Source organism: Schistocerca gregaria, unplaced genomic scaffold, assembly GCF_023897955.1.
Source record: "Schistocerca gregaria isolate iqSchGreg1 unplaced genomic scaffold, iqSchGreg1.2 ptg000461l, whole genome shotgun sequence".
NCBI classification, from domain to species: Eukaryota; Metazoa; Arthropoda; class Insecta; order Orthoptera; family Acrididae; genus Schistocerca; species Schistocerca gregaria.
This window is the reverse complement of record NW_026061879.1, coordinates 119074-145970: the sequence shown is the minus strand read 5'-3', so window position 1 is coordinate 145970 and position 26897 is coordinate 119074. Positions and strand designations below refer to the sequence as shown.

The following is a 26897-nucleotide window of genomic DNA, read 5'->3' as shown; positions in this document are numbered from 1 at the left end:
AAAGTGGATTTGGTTTTGTTTTCTAAATTTTTTACCTGTTATTATTATTATTATTTCTTTCTTATCTCAGACGTTATGTCTGGTCAGAAGTAGAAAGTGACACAGACCTTGATCAAGCGTGACTTCCTCTTAACTGTACAGTATATGTTATACTGCATTTAGGAACTTTCGGGTAATTGAACATGTATCAATAATTACGGATTTCTGTAGTTGTATATATAAGTTTGGATGTAGCTGTATTGCATTGATGTACTGGTGGATATTGTGTGGTATGACTCCTGTAGTTGATAGTATAATTGGTATAATGTCAACTTCATCCTGATACCACATATCCTTGACTTGCTCAGCCAGTTGGATGTATTTTTCAATTTTTTCTCCTGTTTTATTTTGTATATTTGTTGTATTTTGTATGGATATTTCGATTAGTTGTGCTAATTTCTTCTTTTTATTGGTGAGTATGATGTCAGGTTTGTTATGTGGTGTTGTTTTGTCTGTTATAATGGTTCTGTTCCAGTATAATTTGTATTCATCATTCTCCAGTACATTTTGTGGTGCATACTTGTATGTGGGAATGTGTTGTTTTATAAGTTTATGTTGTAAGGCAAGCTGTTGATGTATTATTTTTGCTACATTGTCATGTCTTCTGGGGTATTCTGTATTTGCTAGTATTGTACATCCGCTTGTGATGTGATCTACTGTTTGTATTTGTTGTTTGCAAAGTCTGCATTTATCTGTTGTGGTATTGGGATCTTTAATAATATGCTTGCTGTAATATCTGGTGTTTATTGTTTGATCCTGTATTGCAATCATGAATCCTTCCGTCTCACTGTATATATTGCCTTTTCTTAGCCGTGTGTTGGATGTGTCTTGATCGATGTGTGGCTGTGTTAGATGATACGGGTGCTTGCCATGTAGTGTTTTCTTTTTTCCAATTTACTTTCTTCGTATCTGTTGATGTTATGTGATCTAAATGGTTGTAGAAGTGGTTATGAAATTGCAGTGGTGTAGCCGATGTATTTATGTGAGTGATTGCTTTGTGTATTTTGCTAGTTTCTGCTTGTTCTAGAAAGAATTTTCTTAAATTGTCTACCTGTCCATAATGTAGGTTTTTTATGTCGATAAATCCCCTTCCTCCTTCCTTTCTGATTAATGTGAATCATCTCTGTTGCTGAATCTATGTGATGTATTCTATATTTGTGGCATTGTGATCGTGTAAGTGTATTGAGTGCTTCTAGGTCTGTGTTACTCCATTTCACTACTCCAAATGAGTAGGTCAATATTGGTATAGCATAAGTATTTATAGCTTTTGTTTTGTTTCTTGCTGTCAATTCTGTTTTCAGTATTTTTGTTAGTCTTTGTCTATATTTTTCTTTTAATTCTTCTTTAATATTTGTATTATCTATTCCTATTTTTTGTCTGTATCCTAGATATTTATAGGAATCTGTTTTTTCCATTGCTTCTATGCAGTCGCTGTGGTTATCCAATATGTAATCTTCTTGTTTAGTGTGTTTTCCCTTGACTATGCTATTTTTCTTACATTTGTCTGTTCCAAAAGCCATACTTATATCATTGTTGAATACTTCTGTTATCTTTAGTAATTGGTTGAGTTGTTGATTTGTTGCTGCCAGTAGTTTTAGATCATCCATGTATAGCAAATGTGTGATTTTGTGTGGGTATGTTCCCGTAATATTGTATCCATAATTTGTATTATTTAGCATGTTGGATAGTGGGTTCAGAGCAAGGCAGAACCAGAAAGGACTTAATGAGTCTCCTTGGTATATTCCACACTTAATCTGTATTGGCTGTGATGTGATATTATTTGAATTTGTTTGGATATTAAGTGTGGTTTTCCAATTTTTCATTACTATGTTTAGGAACTGTATCAATTTAGGATCTACTTTGTATATTTCCAATATTTGTAGTAACCATGAGTGGGGTACACTATCAAAAGCTTTTCGGTAATCAATGTATGCATAGTGTAGCGACCTTTGTTTAGTTTTAGCTTGATATGTCACCTCTGCATCTATTATCAGTTGCTCTTTACATCCTCGTGCTCCTTTGCAACAGCCTTTTTGTTCTTCATTTATAATTTTGTTCTGTGTTGTATGTGTCATTAATTTCTGTGTAATGCCTGAAGTTAATATTTTGTATATTGTTTGTAGGCATGTTATGGGGCGGTATTTAGCTGGGTTTGCTGTGTCTGCTTGATCTTTAGGTTTCATATAAGTTATTACATGTGTAAGTGTATCAGGGAATGTGTATGGGTCTGCAATGTAACTGTTAAATAACTTAAAACAAAAAGAAACTTCCACATGGGAAAAATATATTAAAACAAAGATTCCAAGACTTAACAAGCGGGAAAGCGCCGGCAGACAGGCACATGAACAAAACACACAAACACACACACAGAATTACGAGCTTTCGCAACTGGCAGTTGCTTCGTCAGGAAAGAGGGAAGGAGAGGGGAAAATGAAAGGATGTGGGTTTTAAGGGAGAGGGTAAGGAGTCATTCCAATCCCGGGAGCGGAAAGACTTCCCTTAGGGGAAAAAAAGGACAGGTGTACACTCGCACAAACACACACACACATATCCATCCGCACTGTGTCTGTGTATGTGCGGATGGATATGTGTGTGTGTGTGTGTGTGCGCGAGTGTACACCTGTCCTTTTTTTCCCCTAAGGGAAGTCTTTCCGCTCCCGGGATTGGAATGACTCCTTACCCTCTCCCTTAAAACCCACATCCTTTCATTTTCCCCTCTCCTTCCCTCTTTCCTGACGAAGCAACTGCCAGTTGCGAAAGCTCGTAATTCTGTGTGTGTGTTTGTGTGTTTTGTTCATGTGCCTGTCTGCCGGCGCTTTCCCGCTTGGTAAGTCCTGTTAAATAACTTAGTTAGTTGTGAATATGTTGAGGTGAACTTTTTTAGCCAGAAATTTGCTATTTTATCTTTTCCAGGGGCTTTCCAATTGTGAGTAGAATTAATTGCTTTGGTGACTTCATGTTGCAAAATTATCACTTCAGGCCTTTGTGGTATCATCTTGTATGTGTCTGTTTCTGCCTCTATCCACCGTGCATGCCTGTTATGTTGTACTGGGTTTGACCATATGTTGCTCCAGAAGTGTTCCATGTCTGTTATGTTTGGTTGATTGTCTATTTTAATGTGTGTGTTATCTATTGTCTGGTAAAATTTCTTTTGGTTTGTGTTGAATGTTTGGTTTTGTTTCCTTCTATTTTCACTTTTTTTTTGTATCTTCTAAGTCGTTTGGCCAATGCTTGTAATTTCTGCTTCTTTTCATCTAATTGCTCTATCGCTTCTTCTTTTGAGATTTTACCTAACCTTTTTCGTTTTTTTTCTGACATTTGATGTCTTATAAATTGTGTTAGCTGTCCAATGTCTTTTCTCAGTTTTTCTATTCTGATCTGTAGCCTGTGTTGCCATGCTGGTTTTGTGGGTTTCTTCTGTGTGTTGGTTGGTTCTGATCTCTGCCTTGTGTGTATATTTAGTGTAGTGAGTGCTCCTATATAAGCCAGTAGTTGTAACTCTTCCATAGTTGTGTTTTCATTTATTTTGCTGTGTATGATTGTGTTGATAGTTTTTATTGTTGTTTCGACTTGTGGGTTATTTGGCGGTCTATGCAAGAATGGTCTAATGTCTGTATTTGTGTCTTTGTATTCTATATATGTCAGATGAAATTTTTCTTCTATATCTAACATGTATGTCACTTCGTGTTCTATTTGTACTTATTCTGGTGGCAATCTTAAGATTTTGTTTTCCTCTATTGTTTAATTGATGCGTGTTGTTCTTTGTTTGTTTGCTCTGGGATGTTTGAGTCCATTACTGTATTTTCTTCTTCTTCTGATTGCACATTATTTTGTTCCATTATTTGTTGTACTTGTTGTTTGATGTTTTCTAATTCTGACTGGGGTATCCTGTTATTTTTGATTATTGCACGGATCTGATCAGCTAGTCGTTGTTCTGTTAAAATTTTAATTCTGGGTATCTGGTAATAAATGTTGTGTATACTTGTGATCTGTATCCAGTTGTGTTGGTTCCTAGGTTTGTTGCTTGGTAATAACAGAACATGAGGTATCGATTAACTTCATCTGACCATCTCATCCTCTGTCTTTGTTTTCCTTCTAGGGTGGTTGCAGGAAGCATATCTTGCAAAACACCTCTATTTGGATTTAAATCATTTTCCAGTTGGCTAGCAGTGTCGTTACAATTGTGGGCGGGCATCGAGTTCAAGCGTCGTCCCCGACCATGACGGTGCTTGTCCGAGGCTTCTTTAGTTGTGTCCTGAACCAACTAATCACACTAAAAGGGGGGGGGGGGTTAGCCCTATTAGTGGTTTGTTCTTTTTGTCGCCTTTTACGACTGGCAGAACATTATTATTATTATTATTATTATTATTAGTGTGTTATTATTATTACTATTTTAGTGTATTGTCTTGTGAGCTGTCGGTAAGCATGCTAATTTTATATCTGCAGTAACTTACATTGATCTGCCTATAATATAACATGCAAGGTTTTTAAATTTAAAAATAAAGAAAGGAAAAAATGAATTCCTTCACTGACTAAAGCAGTTGACCAGAGTCATTCATCCATATATATTTGAACAACAATATCATCACAAAATCATCTGAAATCTTAATTATATTCTTGTTAGTAGAAACTGAGTTAAGTTACACAGATTTTGAACTATATTTTATCTGAACATTTCAACTTTGTAGATGCAGTGGACATAAGAGATATTCAACGATCTGAAAGTACAGTACTTTTCCACATCAGCCAGGCTGCTGCTGGTGGGCATTCTATTGTGAAAGAACTAATCAAGAGTCTGAAGAATGTACGCAATGCTCCAGAATTTGTGTTAAACCCATTTTTGGTAGCTGTTTTACTGTGTGTGTCTTCCATAAGTTCCTATGAAGACCAGGTAAAATTTTAATAAAAACAGTAGTATATAATGTTATTTAAGTATTAAGCTTCATTAGCAGTTTCTACTTACTAGGTATGTATCTTATCGTAGTGCAATTATTGATAATTTTTTCGTGGCTAGTATATTCTTCTGAGAACATAAAATTGTATTTGTAATACAGTAGATGTTAGGTGTACCTTTTGGGCCATTTTCCAGTGTAGTGTTGGAGTGGTCCAACATTTTTATCTTAGGCACTCAACTTACAATTACAGATATCTGCTGAATACTTCAGGAAGATGACACAGTGATTGGATTCATATTTGGGAGAATAGTACTTCAGGTTACCACCCAGAAATCTTGAAGATGACTTCTGTAGTTACCCAGTTTCACACTACTTGAATGCAAAGATCGTTCCTTCAAAAAGTCTATATCTGATTTTCTCCCTCATCCTTCTTTAACTAATGATATTCTAGTTTAATAACCACTCTGTTGGCAATCACTAATCTTCCTTCTGCTGCGGAACAAAAATATTTCACTTACAAGCGTATCATGTTTGTTGATATAAACTCCAAAATAGTATATGTTGCTTCACATTTCAGGTATATTCTACATATGATTGAAGACTAAGACATGCGTATGAAACTGCCAGGACAGTGGTAACTGGAACAGCTTCTTATTAATTCATAGAAGGCTCCTTGGATGTAGATAATCTCTGTTGATGAAATGATAAGGGTGGTGCTTCATTTTCTGCATTATTTCTACACCTTGTTCTTATTTTTGTTTCTTTTAGCGGTATTTTTCATTCCAGAAGCAGTTCAGAAAGTCTTAGGTCTTTTTCTGTTCCTGTATTGGTTGTCTTCTTTCTTAGTTTTGGTAGATGTCAAGTATTTAGTTTTCTTCTGTCTCACATCATATAGTTTCATAGTTATTTATTTAGAAGTATTTTATAGAGTTTGAAGCCATTCACCCTTTAGTGGGGGGGGGGGGGGGGGCCCTAGCAGTGGATGATTTGGTAAAGACTTCATTGTAGAATTCTGCACTTTGTCTGTTCAGAAAATATTCCACTTTGAAAATTCTCATTGTCGTACTGGAAATATCTACCATTCAATGGTTTCTTCATATAATGAAAGAGGAAGTAGTAGTACACTAGGTGTCAAGGCAAGACATTATAGGGGGTGGGCAAAATTTGATTGCCTAGAGAAGCAGCATACATGAGTGTGTCCTGTACAAAACGAGCTCAGTTGTTATCCTCGAGAAAAATCACTCCTTGGACAACTTTCCATGATGTTTCATCTTGACAGCCTCCCATAAATTTGTCAGGACGTTTCGATAGTGTCCTCCTGTGATGGTTTGCCCCCTTACAAACCATAATCTTTGCACCAAAACATTGCTGTCCCAGAAATAGACCCAGCATCACCTTTCTTAATGATAGTTGCATCTTCACCTTTTTCGAAGGTGATGAATCCACATTTCCATTACTTGATTTGCTCTTTTGTCTTGGGGTCTTAGTGTCCCTGAAGATTAGGAATTAAAGAAGTCATTTGGAGTGTCCTGACATAGCTGCAATGCTGAAGGCTTCAGTACCCGGAGATAACTGGCCATATGTGTGTGAGTTGTGCTTGTATTGATGAATGACTTTGTCCAATAGCTAATTCATATACTAATTGTTTCCTCCCAGATATACATAATTTTGTGTCTTCAATAGTTCTCATATTTTGTTCAATATGAAGATAATGAGCTTTCGTGGTATTAGTAGAATATTTTTTTGATTTTGTTGTTATTTTTTTTTTTTTTTTGAACATTTATGTGAAATGGTATTGCTGCGTAAGATGTCACATTTTTGTTGCAGATATTGTGTGAGCTACACTGGTTATGTCTTTGTTGCTTTTGCAGGCTTTTGATATTTTGAAATTGGCAGTTATTCGTGCATCAACAGAAGAGGAGAAAAGGAACAGTTCAGCATGGTTGAGAGACATTGTTGCAAAAGTATTAAGTATTCAGCTTGTTTTCACCAAAGTAATTGAAAGCAGGTATGTTACTGTGATCAAACTTTGTCATAAAGCATAAAACTTTAACTTTGCTGCTAAATTATATATACATCTCTGTTATGTATTGAAAGCTTTGTATTGTGCTAGCCAAGACTATAAATCTCATATTTGGATTCTGGATTTGCAGATCCCATTTAACAATGCAGGGACCAGTGTACTACATACAATTCATAACTATCATTCCATAGTAATAATCAGTATTCTAATGTGAATTTTGGAAGTGTTTCATTTGCTGAACAACAGGTAATTTGCAAATATTAGTTGGGCTGTTCCATGAACCTGGCCATTTGTTATGCCAAAAAACTTTGCACCCTAAAAAATCCAAATTTAGTTCTTGTCTTTGCTTACTGGGCATTGCTGTCAGTTGCACCAAGAAATCACTGTAGCAGCAAAAGTTTCATGTCTAGACAGTGTCTATTTTTAGCACAGTGTACCAATGCCGCAGCAACTGTATCCACCATTAGGAAATTATAATACTGTACTTCCATAAAATTGTTGACCACATGAGATAGCAATAGTCATGATACATCTGTAATAAACTCTCTCTCTCTCTCTCTCTCTCTCTCTCTCTCTCTCTCTCTCTCTCTCTCTCTCTCTCTCTCTGTGTGTGTGTGTGTGTGTGTGTGTGTGTGTGTGTGTGTGTGTGAGGAAGGGTGGGGGGAGGGGGGGGGGGGAGAATTGTTCAGGTACCCAAACGCAAACATGCTACCTTTGCTATTATAGCTCACAACTCTATCAGTTGTTTTACAGTTCTGCAATCACAGCTGCAACTCATTTTACAGGTTATAAAAAAAAAAATATTTCTAGCCTGCAACCATAGATGTTGTTATTTGATATTTAACTATAATAAATTGTATGAAACACAATGCACTTCTGATAAATCATTAATGTGCCCGAGTTCAACTCTGTGTTGCTCAATCCAGTGTGGCATCCCCCAAGTACTGCTCGTGACGTAATACTGATGTTGGATCTTATTGGCCATGTTCTTCTCCACAAGACAAAAATCCAAGTTGACAGATTTTTCATGTTATATTTCACAATGTTGCAGCACATGAAATTCCACATTGTAACATCACTAAACTTTGCCCATTAATGCTTTCACATCTCAGGAAAGGATGCCTTTAATCTTAACATTTACGGTACACTTTGGACCTGGGAACACTATTTATGGTGGTATGTAAACAATAACAGTTTGAATTTGAGATTATCACTGAAGAATTGTGATTACATTTTAATCACACAAGAGTTACCTAAATAAGTGTTTCATTTCAATTACACGACAGGGTTGGTGCTAGAAATAAAATTGTTGTAATAAAAGGTTCCAAGGTTCATTAAATATTGACTGTCAGTTACCTTTCTTTTGTACTATATACTGACATTCATATGCACATTGTTGTGACTATAATAATGATTACTGAAATTACTATAATGAACATTAAAAGAGAGAAAATATTTGCAGCGACTTGTCACTATTTAGGTTTTTCAGATTTATGTTATTACCTTGTACTGAATTCAGGTGTCTTTCACCAGTCTGTGGAAGGAAATCATTTAGGTTTGTGCTACATTTACTACTTTGAAGGTAAATAGAAGACCTAGTGTTTGGTCTTCTCCTTTATTCTTATAACTATGGTGTTGGATGTCTTAGTAGAATGGATTGTAGAGCTTGTATGTCTTACACACATGTGCTTACAATACAGTGCATTCTGTCAAGGTATCAATAACCGCATTAAGAAGATATTGAATAAGAGATCAAATATTGTGGCTTTAATTTAACAGTGTAAATCTAGATGTGCACCTTTTGTATATATGTGCAGGTCAGCAGAAACTGGCATTAGGTAATAAGATAAATTCGATTATGTAAACAGGGACAATTTCCTGCAGATCCTTCCTCGGTAATGTAAACTACATTCACGATGTTCATAATTCATTGTGAGGAAATTCATTAGGATATCACAACATGACACAAAATTCATCAATTTGTCCGACAAGCTTAAAAGATAGTTGTAATTAGTTTTTACATAAATAAAAGGAATTATAGTGGTAAGTCTTTTTTTTATAGTCATGTAGGTTTATACAGAAGTAGAGACCGATTGTTACACAATAATTCTGAGATTGCATTTCAGAGAGAATGCTTCCCTCAGAACCTTCCAGCAAAATCTCTAAGAATTGATGATTATGTAAAACTGATCAGCCAAATATATATATTATTATTATTTAAGTGCAAGTGCAGATTTCACAGCAATGTAAATATGAATATTTTGTGGCCAAATCAAGTTGATGAACTGAAACAGATGTAACTGCCAAAAAATGCCAATTCAGTCTATTCTAATGGAGTTGTAGCTGTGAAACAGATTGGGCTAAAATAGAAAAATAAGATATTGTGACTGAAGACAGCATCTTATTAAGAAAAATATTTGTACCTATTGCATCAGATAATGATATTGAAATTGGTGCAATGATCAAGAACCTAAAGCATCATTTACTACTTACAGGAAGCCAACACAAGGAGGAGGACAGCTTCAGAATACAGTTTGTTATAAACTTCAGAGATTGTAGAAACCATGTTAACAAAGTACATAAACTTAAATGCAACAAAAACAGTGTTTTTTGAATGGTAATTGACTCTTACTAACAGCAACATTAAATCTCTTGTAATTAACTCATATAAAATTAAGTTAGACAGTGAAAATCTCCAGGGAATAAGTTGAATTATTTATGGCACTACTAACATATTTTGATTTTTTTGCTGTAGAGTGAAATATTTTCAGTGATTCATACACACAATCAAATTTTAAATAATGGCAAACTTAAATTACAGCCAACATGATTTCACAAAGGTACTATAACTCAAACAGCAATAAATGAAGGGGTTACACAGTTACCAGTAAACGAATCAAGACCTTTGTGAATATGGCAGTAGAGCTAACACGCATTAGACACGATGGAAAACTAGTTAGAGACAAATACAACCGCAGTGTTCTCTTCCTGCAGCGTGGCTCGTGCTTTCGTGGCGCCAACAAACAACGTCATTCAAGATAGTGATGACAGTACACTTTCCTTGAGCATATCAGCAAAGAGTAACAATAGACAAAAACCAGTCCTTATTAGTTGGGATTACCACACACTTAAGAGGGTTGTCACAAAGATTTGTTGAATTAAATAAACGTCGTGTGACTAGGGTCTCCTGTCGGGTAGAGCAAGTCCTTTGATTTGACACCACTTTTGCGACTAGTTGAAGTAATGTGACCCAAGTGATACCACAATGCCTTCAGCTTCTAAAAGGGCTATTTCTACAATTCATCATTAAGGTAGCAAACCTCATATCTTAAAAACATGTATTTTACAGAAAACAAAGAAGGAAAATTTTCTACTAATACAATTTTTAATTGATACAAGTTGTACTACTTTAAAGAGACACTGAGTCAGAAACTATAAGTAACAATATCTGCTGCACACCATCTTGGCTCAGATAATCTACTTCTGAGCCTTAAGATTTTACCTGTGCTAGCAGTCTTATAACTCGTACCCAAATCTATAAAGTCAGTGCCTTCTGAATTACTTGCATTGAAGTTAGTAGACACTGAAAGTCTGAGAACAATTCTGGTAGTATACTTGAAATTTCTAGATGTCTATAATAAAAGTAGTGCGATAAATTTCCAAGCAAAAAATTCTTTTAAAATAAAAATTTTTTGTACCTTAATATTTGAATGTTACACGATATGAGGTTTTGATACTTTACTATTGAAAATTACCTGTGTTGATATAAGAGGCTTCTCATCTTATGGGTAAGACATTTCTTAGCTTCTAGTAACATGTAGCTCAGAATTGTCAGTTTTTAATTTACAAGGTTCTGCTGTCTTAACAATTACTTGTAACTTCAAGAACTGAACATTTATGGTTGGATGATATAAATATAATCTTCAGATATCCAACAAAACTGTTCTGACATGACACTTAAGTGCTGCTTTGCCTTCAGCAGTAGTATGACCTATGCAATGAAACATCATTTATTATGTATTTCTTGACATGATTCTTGCCTTTACTTTCTTAAACATGAGTATAAATAAACACATTTGGCTACTAGTTGTTCCTATCTGTACTTAAATTTCACATTAACTAATGTGGCCTGCATGATGTGCTTCCAATAGCAGCATGTAACTTCGAATTCTCTCTCAAAAGTTAAATGTTACGTAGTAAAAAGGTACCTCTATTTTTTAGATTTCCTGTTCTTGTGAATTTGTCGCTGTAGATTAGGTCAGTTACATCTTCATTTTCACGTGGTAAATGAATCATAAGATGAAGTCTAATTTCTTCTTTGCTGGCTTTATGTTCATTTTTGTTATGGTTATGTGTACAAAGTGAAACATCGTTACTTCATTCTGGGTATTATGTTTCAGTGAATTGTATTAAGTGTTGCTGCAATTGCTTACAGAATAACTCATGATCTGATGTCAAATGTAAGCTCATTGCTGCCTTTCTTTCTGTTCTAGAACTGGCAAATAGCAATGAAATAAATTGGTAATAATACTATCTTGCTCTATATGTGACATGTATGTCTAATTTGCCGTGACCTTACTGTATGCACATGTCACATCATCATTTATGGTTATACCTAATTATACCACTTGTGCATATTCAGATGTTGTAATGAATTTTATTGCAATATTATATTGCAATGTTTTGTCAATTTTATTTTACAGCATTCGTGAAAGAGATAGAGTTATTTCTGGTCTTATAAAATTCAGTTTTGTTTTACTAAGTGTGACAAAGATGAAGAGTATGGAAGGAAAACCAGATAAAATTTGGACATTGGCCAGATACATTTTGGTAACTGTTGCTAAAAAACAACCAGATGTGACAACTGAAATTGTTCAACAGCTTTTGCAGCAAATATTGGATCATAAGAACATACAATATATTTGTAAGTATCACACTTTTTGCGTTATCAAAAAGCTGTTGGTAAAGTGTCTTATTTTCGTTGGTACAATGTTTTTCATTTGGTCTTCAATTGTTTGTAGCTTGTCTGAGAAAGCTGTGTGCAGAAGCTCGCATTGGAATGGCTGATTCTGTCTCGGGTATCATTCAACTATTAGATAATTTGGGTTTCTTACCTGAAAAAATTGCCACTGAGCTAATTCGAGCAATATTACCACTTCTCAGAGACAGCTCTTCATTAAGAACAACCTTGACCATAATTCTTCGTAAGAGCATGTATAGTAGGTAGGTGCAGGTACCATTTTTTACGTACAAGATTTATTTATTCTGAACAATTTACCATTAAAAAATACACATTATTTTAAATTTGTTTCTCCTTAAAGTGCTTGAACAGTCTGAAACTAAGAACCATTTCATTCTGCCATACAGAGTCTACTATTGCCATTAATTGTTGTATTGATTAGATTTTAATTTCTCATGTTAATATAGAAGAATAATGCTTAAATTTATTTATCTTTTGTGATTCTAGTTTTACAAATTCTCGTGTATTATATTTGGGTGAAGACAGGAAATTATATTTGAAAATGATGAGAAAAGGTGAAGCCCAAATGAACAAAAAAATTATTTAATAACATTTGATGTAAGGCCAAGAACTACTTAAAGAAAGATGGAAATAGAATATGAGCTGATACACACAAAGGGAGGAGAGACTTGACACACACTTCATAATTTGTGTGGATTTTCTCACATTACTTCTTCATTGTATGCCCTGTGGGGCAGTCTTGCGTGTGTATACACTATTTTATTCTTGAAATTATGAGACAGAATTGCTGGCAGCACTTACCTTCTGGAGAACTGTTAGTACCGTCAATAGACACACGTAAAAGTATATACACTGTCCTAGCGTTTCCAGCTGTGAGTTCCAGAAGCTAGCTCAGTAGTGACAATAGCCACTTCTATAATTTGTATTCATGGAAAATTGTAGAAATTTTTACCATATGTTCATAAGACGATGATCTCGGGGTACTTTGACAGTTTTCCATATCGTTGTCCATTAGCGAGAGCCAGAAGTTCTGTTACCGTATTTATTCATGTAAGATATGCGTGTAATATCCACTTTGAGGCATAGTCTAGGATGTGGTGAACACATGGCAATGGTTTTGGAGTCATTGCAAGCATTCTGAGGTCACCAAATAGTGTTTTTAGTCGGTGTTTTTTCACCAACAAAACTTTGATGTGCTGTCTCAACATAATGACTGCACATCTGTACATGTTGCCTTGACCCGGAAATTATTTGGTGGTAGCATAAGGACCTTACGAAAAATTATTTTGTCACATGAAATTCTTTTTACTTGCAAGTCAGACACTGCATTTTTTTTTAAAATACTGTTAGTGTAGCCTGCAAATATTGTGCATTTCTTCTTATGTAGTATGAAGTGAACTGGTGTTGGTATCCGGTAGACCCACTGATTCAGCTCATCCATGACTCCTTACAGTGGCTCCCATGCCGTGGCAAGGAGGCGATCTTTCGCTGGTTACCTGGCCACATTGGGATTCAGGGTAACAACATGGCTGACAAAGCTGCCAAGGAAACATGTTGGGATGGTGCTGTCTATCAGTGTCCCATCCTGTTGCACACCATTATCTCATTCTCTGACAGATGCATCATGTGTCAATGGGAGACTGACTGGTTGCAGGTGTCAGACAACAAACTGTGGTCGCTCAAATCAATCACAAAGGCTTGGCGGACTTTGTGTCAGCCTTGCCGCTGGAGGGAGGTTTTGCTTATCAGACTGCACATCGGGCATAGCCCTTTCACACATGGTTTCCTCCTCTGGCGGGAGGATCCACCCTTCTGTGAAGTTCGTGGTGTGCCATTTTCCATTCAGCATATTGTGGCTACGTGTGTCCTGTATACTGATATTAGTGCAGCCCTCGGTCTTGCTGGAGATCTGCCCACCATCCTTGCAGATACCGATACCAGTGTTAACAGAGTGGTGAAGTTTTGTGAACTGTCAGCCCTCATCCCTAAACTGGTGGGGAAGGATGGCAGACTACTAACATTATAAACTGCTCTGCAGGTGGGGACAGCCTTCGTTCCCACCCATGAGATTTCATGTTGACTTTTCATCAGGGTGCTGATGACTATGATGTCGAGCATCTGCTCAACCCAAATCATCATCATCATCTGAACTGAGGTTGTATGGGAAATTATCTTGTTTTAACCTATGTTATTCATACATATTTTTGGTTTATATGTGTCAAAGTATGTAAATGTGGTGAATTGTATAAATAAAGTATTAAAACTTTATGAACTACAGAATTCATTTTATATAAGCAGTGCACCCTACTCTAACATGGAAAAGTAGGGAACCAGCTTAAAAATGCTCCTATCTGAGGAAAAAAAAAGACAATAGCTGTGGGAGCAAAAGAGAGAGGAGACAGTGGAAATGAAAACAAGAGATTGTTGAAGACCTCACATAGGTTTCGCGGCTCTGCTAAGCACCCCCTGCCCCAGACCAGCGAACTTTGTAATTAAAAAATAGCTCATTTTTCTCATCCCCCATAACCAGATGTTAGTTTTATGATTTTGGGGTTGAAACTGCCCAGGACATGGGGGAGGAGTGATAGTAGTTGAAGAAAAAGACAGCAGACTAAGTGAAAAGAAAGGTACAGTGGCAATGGGAGAGAAAAAGAATGGGACAAAGAGAATGGCAGTGGTACAGAGAGACAGTGGAAATGGCAGAGAAGGAAACTGAGAAGGAAGATCAGGAGAAAAGAATGAACACAGTAACAGAGACAGACAGGAGAAAGTTCAATTGGGAGAAAAAGGAGACATTGGGAAAAAGAGACATACAGTGGCAGTAACAGGAAGATACTGAGTATTTGGCTTCAATACAGAGAGAGACTGGATTCTGAGTTAAAAGAATAAAAATGTGTTCGCATGCCGGTGAGGATTGATGCAGCTGATTGTGTGCTTTTCTATCAAAATCTTAGTCATTTTGTGCTTTGAACTCTGGCAAGAGCATGTTTCAGCTGGTATACTTTTATTTGTCTCTATATTGAGTATTGACATTTCTCATGGAGTGTTAGCCAGAAATTCTCTCATAATTTTGGAGTTTTCTTGACAGTCTTTTCCTTTTGGTGCAGTTAAATTTGTGGATAGGAAGATGTTAGTTGAAACAAGCTTGGTTGCCAGAAGGGCAATGCATGCAGTCTTTATAACTACCACAGTGAATTATTGTTACAGGATGTCCCAGAATCCAAAACATTTTGGTCATATATTAAGGGTGTTTCAAATGCAGAAATTCAATGTCTGGACACTTATGGGCAAGACAGCAACTGACATAGAAAGTAGCAGAACAAAAATGGAAATATTGAATTCTGTCTTCAGATTTTCCTTCACAAAAGGAAAAGCAAGGAATTTTGCCACTGCTATGAACACTGATTGTCATCCGTATGATTTTTGTTGAAAAGCAGCTTAAGTATCTAACGTTCAGCAAAGTACCAGGGCCCAAGAGAATCCCTATCACATTTTGTGCAAAATTTGTAAGTGGATTAGCCTCACTCGTAACCATAGTTGAGCTAATATGGCTTGACTAAAGATATGTTACCTGTGATTGGAAAAGAGCACATATCACCTATTTACAAAAAAAATACGTAGAACTGATCCACAAAACTACCATACTGTATCACTTATCTCTGTCTGTAGCAGAATTCTAGAACATATTCTGAATTCATACAGTATGACATACCTATAAAAAAATAATCCTCTCAATGGGATCAGCATTGAATTCGAAAACACAGAACACATTTCAGACTTTACTTGGTCTCCTCGCTCGTACTATCCACAGTGCTATGGATGGAAGAAAATAGGTTGATTTGGTGTTTGTGAACTTCCGAATACTATTGATTTAGCACCATTTTTACACAATCTGAGGAAAATAGGTTCTTATCAGATATCCACACAGATTTGTGACTAGTTCGAAAATTTCCTGACAAACGGGATGCAGCATGCTATTCTTGATTGAGAGTCCTCTTCAGACATTAAATAATATCTGGTATGTCAGAAGGGAGGTAGTAGGACCATTGCTGATTAGAGGATAGTTCCATCCCAAACCTTTCGCAGATGATTAAGTCATTCACGAGGAAATTCTATTAAAGGGGGGGAGGTGGCAGTAATATGCAGCTAGATATCAATAAAGTATCAGCCTGATGCAAAGGATAGCAGCTATTTCTTACTGTAAGGAGCACAGAGTTGTGCACTTCATGAAATGTGAAGGTGTGTTATCCTTCAACTACCAAATTAATGAGTCACACATATGATTGATCATAGCCTACAAATGTCTGGGAAAAATGATCACAAAGATTTGGAGTGGAGTGACCACAATGGCTTAATTGTAGGTAAAGAACTTAGTACGCTACCATTCTCTGGCAGATATTGAGAAACTGCAGTATGTCTACGAAAGTGATTGCATGCAAATGTACAAGCTACATGTGCTGTTCTGACTTCAGTACTGCTGGAGTATATAAAGACCCAAATCAGATCTGACAAACAGAAGACATTGAGCTTATGCAAAGAAGAGACTGATGCAAATAGCCACACGCTCCTTTGACTCCCAAGGTAGTGTAGCAGAAAGGTTGAAAAAGTGTAATTGGTAGTCACTCAAAAAAATGTGCTGTGAATTTGGGGAAAATCTGCCCAGAAGACTTCAAGAAACATCTACCAGAGTAGAAAGTATGAATATTCTTCAGCCTATTGTATATCTGTACTGTAGAGAATATACGGAAAAAATAGGCAAATATCACATTACACAGTGTTTCACAAGCAGCCATTCTTGCAATTTTCCGCCTATGACTGAAAGAGAAAAATATCTTAATATACATTACAATAAAAAGTGCCTTCATTCATACTGTTCACAAAGATTTTTAGGAATGTAGCTGTGGGTTTTCACTGCGGGGTCTCTGCATCTCATTGTATTTCTTCTCAATTTCCCCTGCCTTAGCAAGGGCAGGCTTGCTAACATCACACCCACTCAGCCCAATTTAGCTTCAGTACTCTGATAATGTAGCTGGCTGTGTGTGTGTGTGTGTGTGTGTGTGTGTGTGTGTGTGTGTGTGTAACATTTACCTAACTTTTGTCTTTTTAATGATGTACAGGAATGTTGAAACAAGAAAAATGGCTGTCTCTGGATTGCTGCTATTTCTAAAACACATGGATGTTAAAAGCCTTGTCGCCCTGAGCCAAACGAGTTGCAGTCAGGGAGATACTGATTCAATGGGGCTTGGCTCTCTGTCACAGGTTTGTTCTCTCCATCATTTTTGGGTTCAGCCAGTTGTTTACTCTGAACACATTAGATACTTCCCATTATATAATTCAGTAACTGTGTAAAGGGAGGGTTATTATAATCCTTTACAATCTCTGGTGTATGAAACACGTTAGTGTACACTTTGATACTAAAATTATTGAAACAGAATTAGCAGTGTTACATTTTAATGTGACTTTTAAATATGTTTCTGCACAAATAAAATAACTTGGTGCAAAGGAAGAATAGTCATTTTTTCTAATTTTAAACATGTAAAGTGCTTTGTCATACAGGAAGATTTTTATAGATCTTATTTTCTTTACCAAGTGTTTAGTTTCAGATGCAAATTTGTAACTAAAATTTAACATTTTCACAAACTGTGTGTTAATTGTGTGGTGTAACAGGTGAGCAGCTTAGGGAGCTTCATCAGTTATGTCTCAGTTTGGGTATGGCGAACCTGGGGTTCCTGATGAATACTTGCATCATTTTCTGACAAGTTTCTTTGTCACCGGTAGATGTAGTGGACGAGTATAGCACATTATACAAAATACGAATCTTAGTGCAATCATCTTGTCATAGACACTGTTGAAGCTGTTAAATAAAAAGCACTTTGATCTCAATGTGAAAAACATACTGAGGAGTTGAATCTGTATTTCTATGAGATAATCAATAGTGTGTGAACTCTAGGACACCTCCAGACTGAATTTTTATAGGCCTATTAATTATTTACTCTAAGAAGACTTGCCTGAAGATGCAATAGTGCCTAATGGTTCCTACTGAGTAGTTGCTCTTCTAAACAACATCCCACATGAGCAAACCAGTTACTTCTTTACCTGTGATAATTTGTACCTTAGGTACTTGGGCTATGCATGGCTCTCTTTAAAAGGAATAGCTCGATTAGTCGTAGGGTGAAGCTGTGCATGTCTACTTTCATGCCTTGTAGCTAATTAAATGCAAATAATGATCTATAGATGTGATCCAGTGAAGTCAAATAGCCTATGCAATAGCTAGAATTGTGAGTTAATAAAATGTACAGAAAGACAAATTAAAATTTAATTGACTAATTTAATAATGAGTGTTCTGTTCTGATATCTGTAATTTTTGTAGATGATGGAGAAATGTGTTGAATAATGTTTATTCAAGAAAGGACATCGTAAATAAATGGGATAGGTCCTACAATATTCAGTGAAAATTCATACAGATAATATCCTTATGAACTGCAGTAAAGTTACATTGAGCGTGTTAAGAGAATGGTTGCAAAATCCCCAAACTAAATTGTCATCAAACATGCATGAAAATGAAGTCCATTTCATAATCAAAAAACACAAAATATTCACCAGCTCAGAAAAATACTGAGTTCAACATGATGATTCACAAATCATCACATGTGATACAAAGAATAGTAACTCATACTCTGTCTGTCCTCAGTCTCGTAGCATAAGTAGAGAAAGTTGGAGAGTCCTACAGTGGAGCACTTTCAGATCTCTGAAAATATAAGTTACTTCAGAAGTTAAAGCATGGTAGTGGCTATTCACTGCCTAGGATCAAACATAACCATGATGTAATATCCCTCATTACCACAGGCAGGTCTACCTCCTTGCAGCACTCAACTTAAAGAGTACAGAATCACTCCCTTGAGCTCGCCACTAGAAAAGTTGTAGTCTCCACTAGACTCCCAAAGTGTTTCACTACTGTCTGCTTTTCCATTGTCTGAAGGCCATCTCCAACAAAAATACATCGTCCTTACGCTTTACAGATATGACTCAAAATGACTACCTTCTGGACTAAGTTCATATGTGACAACATTCTGCAACATTCAGGTAATTTATACTAATTATAAATAAAGATTTGTCCATAAATAAATAAGCCAGTATATTTGTGCAAGTGCACTCACTAGAAATGACAACAGCTTTTCCTCATATATTGTTTAAACAATTATTGATGCCTTCTTGACAGAATTGTCTTTTGGTTCTTAATAGCTCTTTTGGTTCTTTATAGCAACTGCTATCAACATTTAAAGTACCTGACAATATACTAGGCTGTTCATTAAATAACTACACAAGTATGGTAAAATACACTCCTGGAAATGAAAAAAGAACACATTGACACCGGTGTGTAAGACCCACCATACTTGCTCCGGACACTGCGAGAGGGCTGTACAAGCAATGATTAAACGCACGGCACAGCGGACACACCAGGAACCGCGGTGTTGGCCGTCGAATGGCGCTAGCTGCGCAGCATATGTGCACCACCGCCGTCAGTGTCAGCCAGTTTGCCGTGGCATACGGAGCTCCATCGCAGTCTTTAACACTGGTAGCATGCCGCGACAGCGTGGACGTGAACCGTATGTGCAGTTGACGGACTTTGAGCGAGGGCGTATAGTGGGCATGCGGGAGGCCGGGTGGACGTACCACCGAATTGCTCAACACGTGGGGCGTGAGGTCTCCACAGTACATTGATGTTGTCGCCAGTGGTCGGCGGAAGGTGCACGTGCCCGTCGACCTGGGACCGAACCGCAGCGACACATGGATGCACGCCAATACCGTAGGATCCTACGCAGTGCCGTAGGGGACCGCACCGCCAGTTCCCAGCAAATTAGGGACACTGTTGCTCCTGGGGTATCGGCGAGGACCATTCGCAACCGTCTCCATGAAGCTGGGCTACGGCCCCGCACACCGTTAGGCCGTCTTCCGCTCACGCCTCAACATCGTGCAGCCCGCCTCCAGTGGTGTCGCGACAGGCGTGAATGGAGGGACGAATCGTCTTCAGCGATGAGAGTCGCTTCTGCCTTGGTGCCAATGTTGGTCGTATGCGTGTTTGGCGCCGTGCAGGTGAGCGCCACAATCAGGACTGCATACGACCGAGGCACACGGGGCCAACACCCGGCATCATGGTGTGGGGAGCGATCTCCTACACTGGCCGTACACCTCTGGTGATCATCGAGGGGACACTGAATAGTCTACGGTACATCCAAACCGTCATCGAACCCATCGTTCTACCATTCCTAGACCGGCAAGGGAACTTGCTGTTCCAACAGGACAATGCACGTCCGCATGTATCCTGTGCCACCCAACGTGCTCTAGAAGGTGTAAGTCAACTACCCTGGCCAGCAAGATCTTCGGATCTGTCCCCCATTGAGCATGTTTGGGACTGGATGAAGCGTCGTCTCACGCGGTCTGCACGTCCAGCACGAACGCTGGTCCAACTGAGGCGCCAGGTGGAAATGGCATGGCAAGCCGTTCCACAGGACTACATCCAGGATCTCTACGATCGTCTCCATGGGAGAATAGCAGCCTGCATTGCTGCGAAAGGTGGATATACACTGTACTAGTGCCAACATTGTGCATGCTCTGTTGCCTGTGTCTATGTGCCTGTGGTTCTGTCAGTGTGATCATGTGATGTATCTGACCCCAGGAATGTGTCAATAAAGTTTCCCCTTCCTGGGACAATGAATTCACGGTGTTCTTATTTCAATTTCCAGGAGTGTATGATGTAGTCTTGCAGTATTCATCTGCTGTGTAGTTGTGGAGAATACGATGTTCTGACAGACATTTGTGAAGTAAAAAGATATAGAAGACATTGTAAATCAATAAATAAGGTTATTTACAGATAAATAGCTTTCATGGCTGATAGCTATAAGCAGTGCTATCAAATGGTTCAAATGGCTCTGAGCACTATGGGACTTAACTGCTAAGGTCATCAGTCCCCTAGAACTTAGAACTACTTAAACCTAACTAACCTAAGGACATCACACACATCCATGCCCGAGGCAGGATTCGAACCTGCGACCGTAGCGGCCGCGCGGTTCCAGACTGTAGCGCCTAGAACTGCTCGGCCACCACAGCCGGCTCAGTGTTATCATCTGAGATATTGTTTGTTAATTCAGAAGTTCATTATGTAAATGTTTATTATCTATGAAAGATTATCTTTTGTAGTTTTAAAGATATTGAAATATTGTTGTGTTGCCGATGAACCCAGATTTGCAATAATGCTGTGCGTTATTCTCAAAACTTAAAGTTTTAACTTAGCCATTATTCAACTTGTCTGTCGTACCAATACTGGACAGCTGATTAGCTCGCCTAAATATGCGTAATGTTACAAATGGAGTAGGTGTATTGAGAGAAATCGAATGGCTGAGTCAGTACCAATAGTTTTCTCAGTGCATCCAACCTGGTCATCCTTAGCTGTGTTCAGTGCTTCTATATACTGATAAATGAAACTATATTATTATAATGTATACTTCTGTCTCCCCTGACCTGGCATTCTGGCCGAATTTTCCAAACTCTTTCCATTTCCTAAGCATCGCTAGCCTTTTTTCTTGATCGCTCTTCCTTCTCCTTCAGCCCTTCTGCCAGAAGAAGACAACACTGGCTCTGAAACTTAATTTCATAACTTTTACATGTATGTGTTCTCCTGCTGCCTCTTGGTGAGTAAATTTTGTACCTACCTAGTTACACTATATTTTCAAAAATTTTCACCAATAAACTGTATTGTTAGTTACAAATATAATCATAACCATAAGCAGAAATTAATATGGAAGCAATATGACTATAATAGTTTCGGCTTAATAACACACAGTCTTTAGAGCTAAGGTTCGTAGCCATTATAAACAAGTGAATATTGACCCAAGGCCACACATTGCTTTCTACCTTCATTGAAGTAGCTACTCCTGTTAACCATTGTGTTGTGACTCTTGGTAAAGTGAACAATTAATAGATGTATGGAAACACTTAAGTTCTCTAGGTTCTTATCTGATCTAAATAATTATGAATTTTAAAAATAACTTTTTATAGCTTTTTCTGTTTCTTATTGCATGACCCCACAGTTTTTGGGTTATTTATTGGTCAGCATCAATAAATGGAGCTTGCAAGGGTAGTCTTTGTGGTCAAGTATTGGCAAAGGATAAGGTAGGGCACACCCTGTCACATCTATGCAAAATTTATTCATGGTAATTGAAAGGGATGACAGTACTTTAGAGAATAATCCTCATTAGTGATGGCATGTGTAGTCTCACGGTTCATTCCTTTTTCTGGAGCAAATTCTAAAAAGACAGGCAACCATTATAACCATTATCATGAGGACATGTTCAAACATTTTGAATGTCTTCGTCTGTGACATTAAATAAATTTCATGATAGGATTCATTTTTTAAAAAATATTCTTGCTTGCTGTCATTTTTCGGTGAAAAGTAAAATGTTGTTTCTTTCCAGGTAGATGTACATCAGGAGGTAGGCAGTTTGGGCAATGAAGCAACATGTATAGAGCTGCTAAATATCTTAAGAAGGTGCTTCATGCAACAGTCTTCTGTCAGGCTTTGTCTCTATCAAGGTAAAGTATTTGACATTATCTGTAGAGGATGTTGTGTACTTTCTGGGGTAAAAGTTCTGTCATACAAAGAGTAGGCTTCCCTCATCGGCAGAACATGCTGTTGGTGTGGTCAGTGCGTATTAAGGGTGCAATGATCCAGTTGTTGAATGATGGTTACAGTAAGGTAGCCAAGGTTTTGTCAAATGAGTCCACAGAATGATACTGTATTATAACTAAATAGAAGCTTAGTGTCTGCACAGGATAATTGTGATATGGAATTGTTGTCTGTAAGTTCGTGTGAGTATAAGAAGAAGGAAGAAGAAGAAGAAGACACTGGCTCTGAAAACTTAATTTCGTAACCTTTATATGTATGTTCAATTGAACGTAATTACTTTCGGGGTGGTGACATTATAAGTACTGTTGATAGACACATAAAAATGGAAAAAAAGTATCCCAGCTTTTCGAACAGTTGGTTTCTTCCTCCTCAGCCTGTTGTCAGTGGTCTCATCTTTGTATAATAGTACTTATTCTGTGGTGTCAGTGTTAAGAGTTCATTGCAGCATTTGCACCCCACATCTGTCATGCCAACTTCAATCTTATGATTGCCAGATCCCAAACAATACTAAATTACAGGTCAATGACTTTTTTGAGGTTATTTTCCAGTATTTTAATTTGTCATTTCTGTTATTATGCTATCCAGAAACAGTTTGTCCTCAAAATGACAAATATCTCATTAATTTCAGTTCGATAACCATTTTGTAAAGCATGTTTCAGTACTGTTGACTTTTTTTTCGAGTAGCATTGGTGTAACACATCTGGAGATATTTCACAACACAACCTTTTCTTTTCCCAATATAATAGTAGCCACACCCACATGATATCTTATATATGCCAGGCTTCCGGAGTCCTGTATTAGCCTTCACAGGCTTTTTGGCCTGTTGACATATTGCCAATGGCCTGAAGGCTGATTTTTAATATAAGCTGTCTTTAGGAGCCACCCAATACTCTCTGCCACTGAGCTACAAAAATGCAAGTTTCTTGCTCTGTTACTTAAGGGTGTTTTGCTTCTGCATCTTACCAAAAATTGCATACAAAATCTGGCAACAGTTGTAGCTATTTTCACACAGACTTTCTGAAACGGGCTCAAGTTTCGTGGCAAATTCTTACCATCTGAGATGGCTTTTTCAGAGTGCACTAGGAATATTGTGCTTCTGTGCCAAATGGCGGCAGTTGTGCTTATGGCTGAGACAGTATGTTTTGGATTGACAAGGACATCAAGAAACAGCAAGGCCTCTCTATATCTTCTTCAGTCGTGAACTTGGTGTTATCATGTATTCTGTTCAGATGTTTCAAGATTTTTGGCATTGTTTCATGTACATTTGGCTAGGTGACAAATCTTCTGCTGTTCATGTGGCTTTGCTGGAGCCATTGGTCTCACAATCAATTTCAAAAAGGTTACATTTTCAGTTATGCACAACTAGGGTCACTACACCAGTAATAAGTGTAACACATGGTGAGGAAATAATAAACAGTGTGGAAATTTCAAAATTATTAGGTGTCCATATCAGTGAGAATTTAGACAGGAAAGAGCACATGTTGGAACTCCCTAAAATGACTTAGCTCGGCCACATTTTTATGTAGAAACATTGCAAATCTTGGGGACAGACAAATCATTAGGTTGACATATTTTACACATTTTCATTCAATAATATCATGCAGAATAATGTTCTGGGTAACCCATTTTTAAGAAAGTAAGTTTTCACTGTTCAACAACGTGCTGTAAGAATAACATGTGGTGCTCACACTTGATCTTTTTGTAAACATCTTTTGAAAGAGTTGAGTGTTTTTACTACTGCTACACTGTGTATTTATTCCGTCATGAAATTTGTTGTAAATAATCCAGTACGGTTTAAAAGGAACAATGATGTGCATAATTACAGTACCAGAAGGAAAAATGGCATTCATTACTCCACATTAACACTTCCCTTTATCACAGAATGGGATGCACAAAACTGCAACAAAAATTTTTGATCACTTACCCATTGTTGTTAAACATGATAAATAGCAAAGTAAAATTTGAAAACAAATTGAAATAGTTTCTTGTTGAAAATTCCTTCCATACCATAGAAGAATTTTTGTTATTGTATATGCAAAATATGGTGGGTAGACATTACTAACTCGCACCTGTGTATTAAAAATAAATAAGTAAACATAAAATAAAAAGTTCAGCATGTAACCATATTTGCAATTTAAATGTTAGTTTGTGATGTGACTGTAATATGACTCATTCCACATGATTACAATATATCGTGTGAAATGATCCATTGAACATGAAACTAACCAACCAACCATCTTCCAATGTGGTGTCCTCAAATTTGTGCTTGAAAAGGATTGCTGTGAATAGAGTTAAGGTGATTCCCATTGCAAAGCATTTCATGTGGTCAAAACATTGTCTGCCATATAAGAAGTCAAACAACTGTGCTCTGGAAGAACTGATATGGCTGGAGACCCAAGTAGGTTTTATTAATTTGTATTGCTGAGAGACCCATTTTTATACATTAATAATTGGTTAATTGTTGCATATTTTGGGTACACAGGTGTTTACAGCTTACCCAATTTACATCCTTTAATCGCTTATTTGAGTAAGCCCATATAAAATGTGTTAGATGTCAAAAGAGTGCTTAAGAGTGAGCTTAGGTAAGTCTTTCTTTTGGACTAGAAATAGCTGTGTGTGTAGTGAAGTAGATATCCCAATTCTGTGTGCCATTTTGGATTCCTTGACATTCTGTCTGCCCAACTGTATGTGATTACGTGTATTAAGGTTACATAAATAGTAGTAGAATTATGTCTTGCAAATAACTACAGTTGTATTATTTAGGGTATGTTACATACTTTAGAGTTCTGCAAGTTTTACAAAAAACCGTCAGTCGTGAGGTGTCACAATTCACGTTGCTAACTAACATTTCTTCTTAGTAAAATGGAGTTATTAGATAAGTAGAACAATTGGAACTGTGTGTGTTGGAAGGTATGTTGTGTAGCACGTTACAACCAGGTGCTTTAGCAGGCCAACAAACTTATGAGATGAAAGGTTCCTTAAGGAAAAGTATGTTGGTAAAACATATTGATACAGTTAACATCAGTCAAAGAGAGAAAAAAGAAAGAAATCAGAATTGTTTTTTCCGCAGTGAATTGATGAATTAGAGAAATTATTTAAAATGTCGGTGCTGTCAGTGGATTTGATAAAATAAAGGTAAATATCTCATCAGCTTGAACGTTGTTTTGAACGCCACAGCTCTTCATTTGACATGGTCGTATAGAAATGTTATGCCATTGGCTGTCTCTGACCATTGAACTGACTTATCCAAACAGTTATAGTTATTTATAGTTTAATGCAAGCTCTCAACCATGTTGCAACTCAGCAATTTTTTAATGTTAACAAACATTACCAGAGGTGATGTTCAAAATTCTAGGATTGAATGGAAATCAAACACAGTACCTTTCAATCTGTAGTCTGACATTTAACCACTGAGCCACTCACTTGATAAAAAAGTAAACAATAACACTTAAATGGTCAGTGTGTCCATATTTTCTGGTAAGATGATGCGTTATAATTGTAAAACTGACTCATCGCATTTCATAGCAATAGATAACAATTTATAATTCACAGAACATTGAAATAGCTAACTAACTCGGAGATTTATAGTTTGAGTCAGGCAAACCATACAAGTAGTTGGTTGTAACAACATATGGCAACATGAAATGGAATGATTAGACGGGGTGGTCATAGGCAATGCTGGTAGCAAATTATGATTCATTGGGAGGATACTGGGAAAATGTGGAGAGTCTACAAAGAAGATTACGTACAAAACACTTTAGCATCTCATTTTTTAATATTGCATGAGTGTGTGGGAGTCGTACCAAATAGGACTAATAGGTGACATTGAATATATACAAAGAAGCGCAGGGTAAGTGGTTACAAGTTTGTATTCCTCCCAGAAGAGAATTACAGAAATACTGAAGAATCTGAACAAATAGTTGCTTGAAGATGTCAGCTATTCTGCAAAAGCCTACTTATGAATGTTCAGTAATCAGTGATATATAAGGAATTTAGCAGTATACTACAGGCAAGGGCATAATTGAACAAGTTACTTGACACACAGAAGCACTGAAATAGTTTCTCTTCCAATGTACGACATGTGACTGGTACTGGATGTATCCCTAACTATGCATTTTATGGTGATTTTCAGAGTGTGGATGTAGATGTAGGCATGAGGAAAAATTATTTCATTGTGCAACTGTTATATGTAGTTATTTTTCAAACTTGTTTTCAAAGTATTATAGTTTTATTTTTAATGAAGTGTGTTTTGAAACAAGAAAGTCTTTTCTTTTC

General features: G+C 37.1%; 1 protein-coding gene across 1 annotated transcript in view; it reads left to right on the top strand.

Annotated features, from left to right (window-relative positions):
* Nucleotides 1-26897, top strand: part of LOC126313022 (Fanconi anemia group I protein-like) — a 219071-nt gene that overhangs the window by 80385 nt on the left and 111789 nt on the right. Inside the window, exons 6-11 of the mRNA XM_049992250.1 lie at nucleotides 4728-4930; nucleotides 6806-6942; nucleotides 11661-11881; nucleotides 11979-12180; nucleotides 17056-17197; nucleotides 22411-22528. Coding sequence (XP_049848207.1) covers nucleotides 4728-4930; nucleotides 6806-6942; nucleotides 11661-11881; nucleotides 11979-12180; nucleotides 17056-17197; nucleotides 22411-22528 — 1023 coding nt within the window. The remainder of the gene's footprint in view (nucleotides 1-4727; nucleotides 4931-6805; nucleotides 6943-11660; nucleotides 11882-11978; nucleotides 12181-17055; nucleotides 17198-22410; nucleotides 22529-26897) is intronic.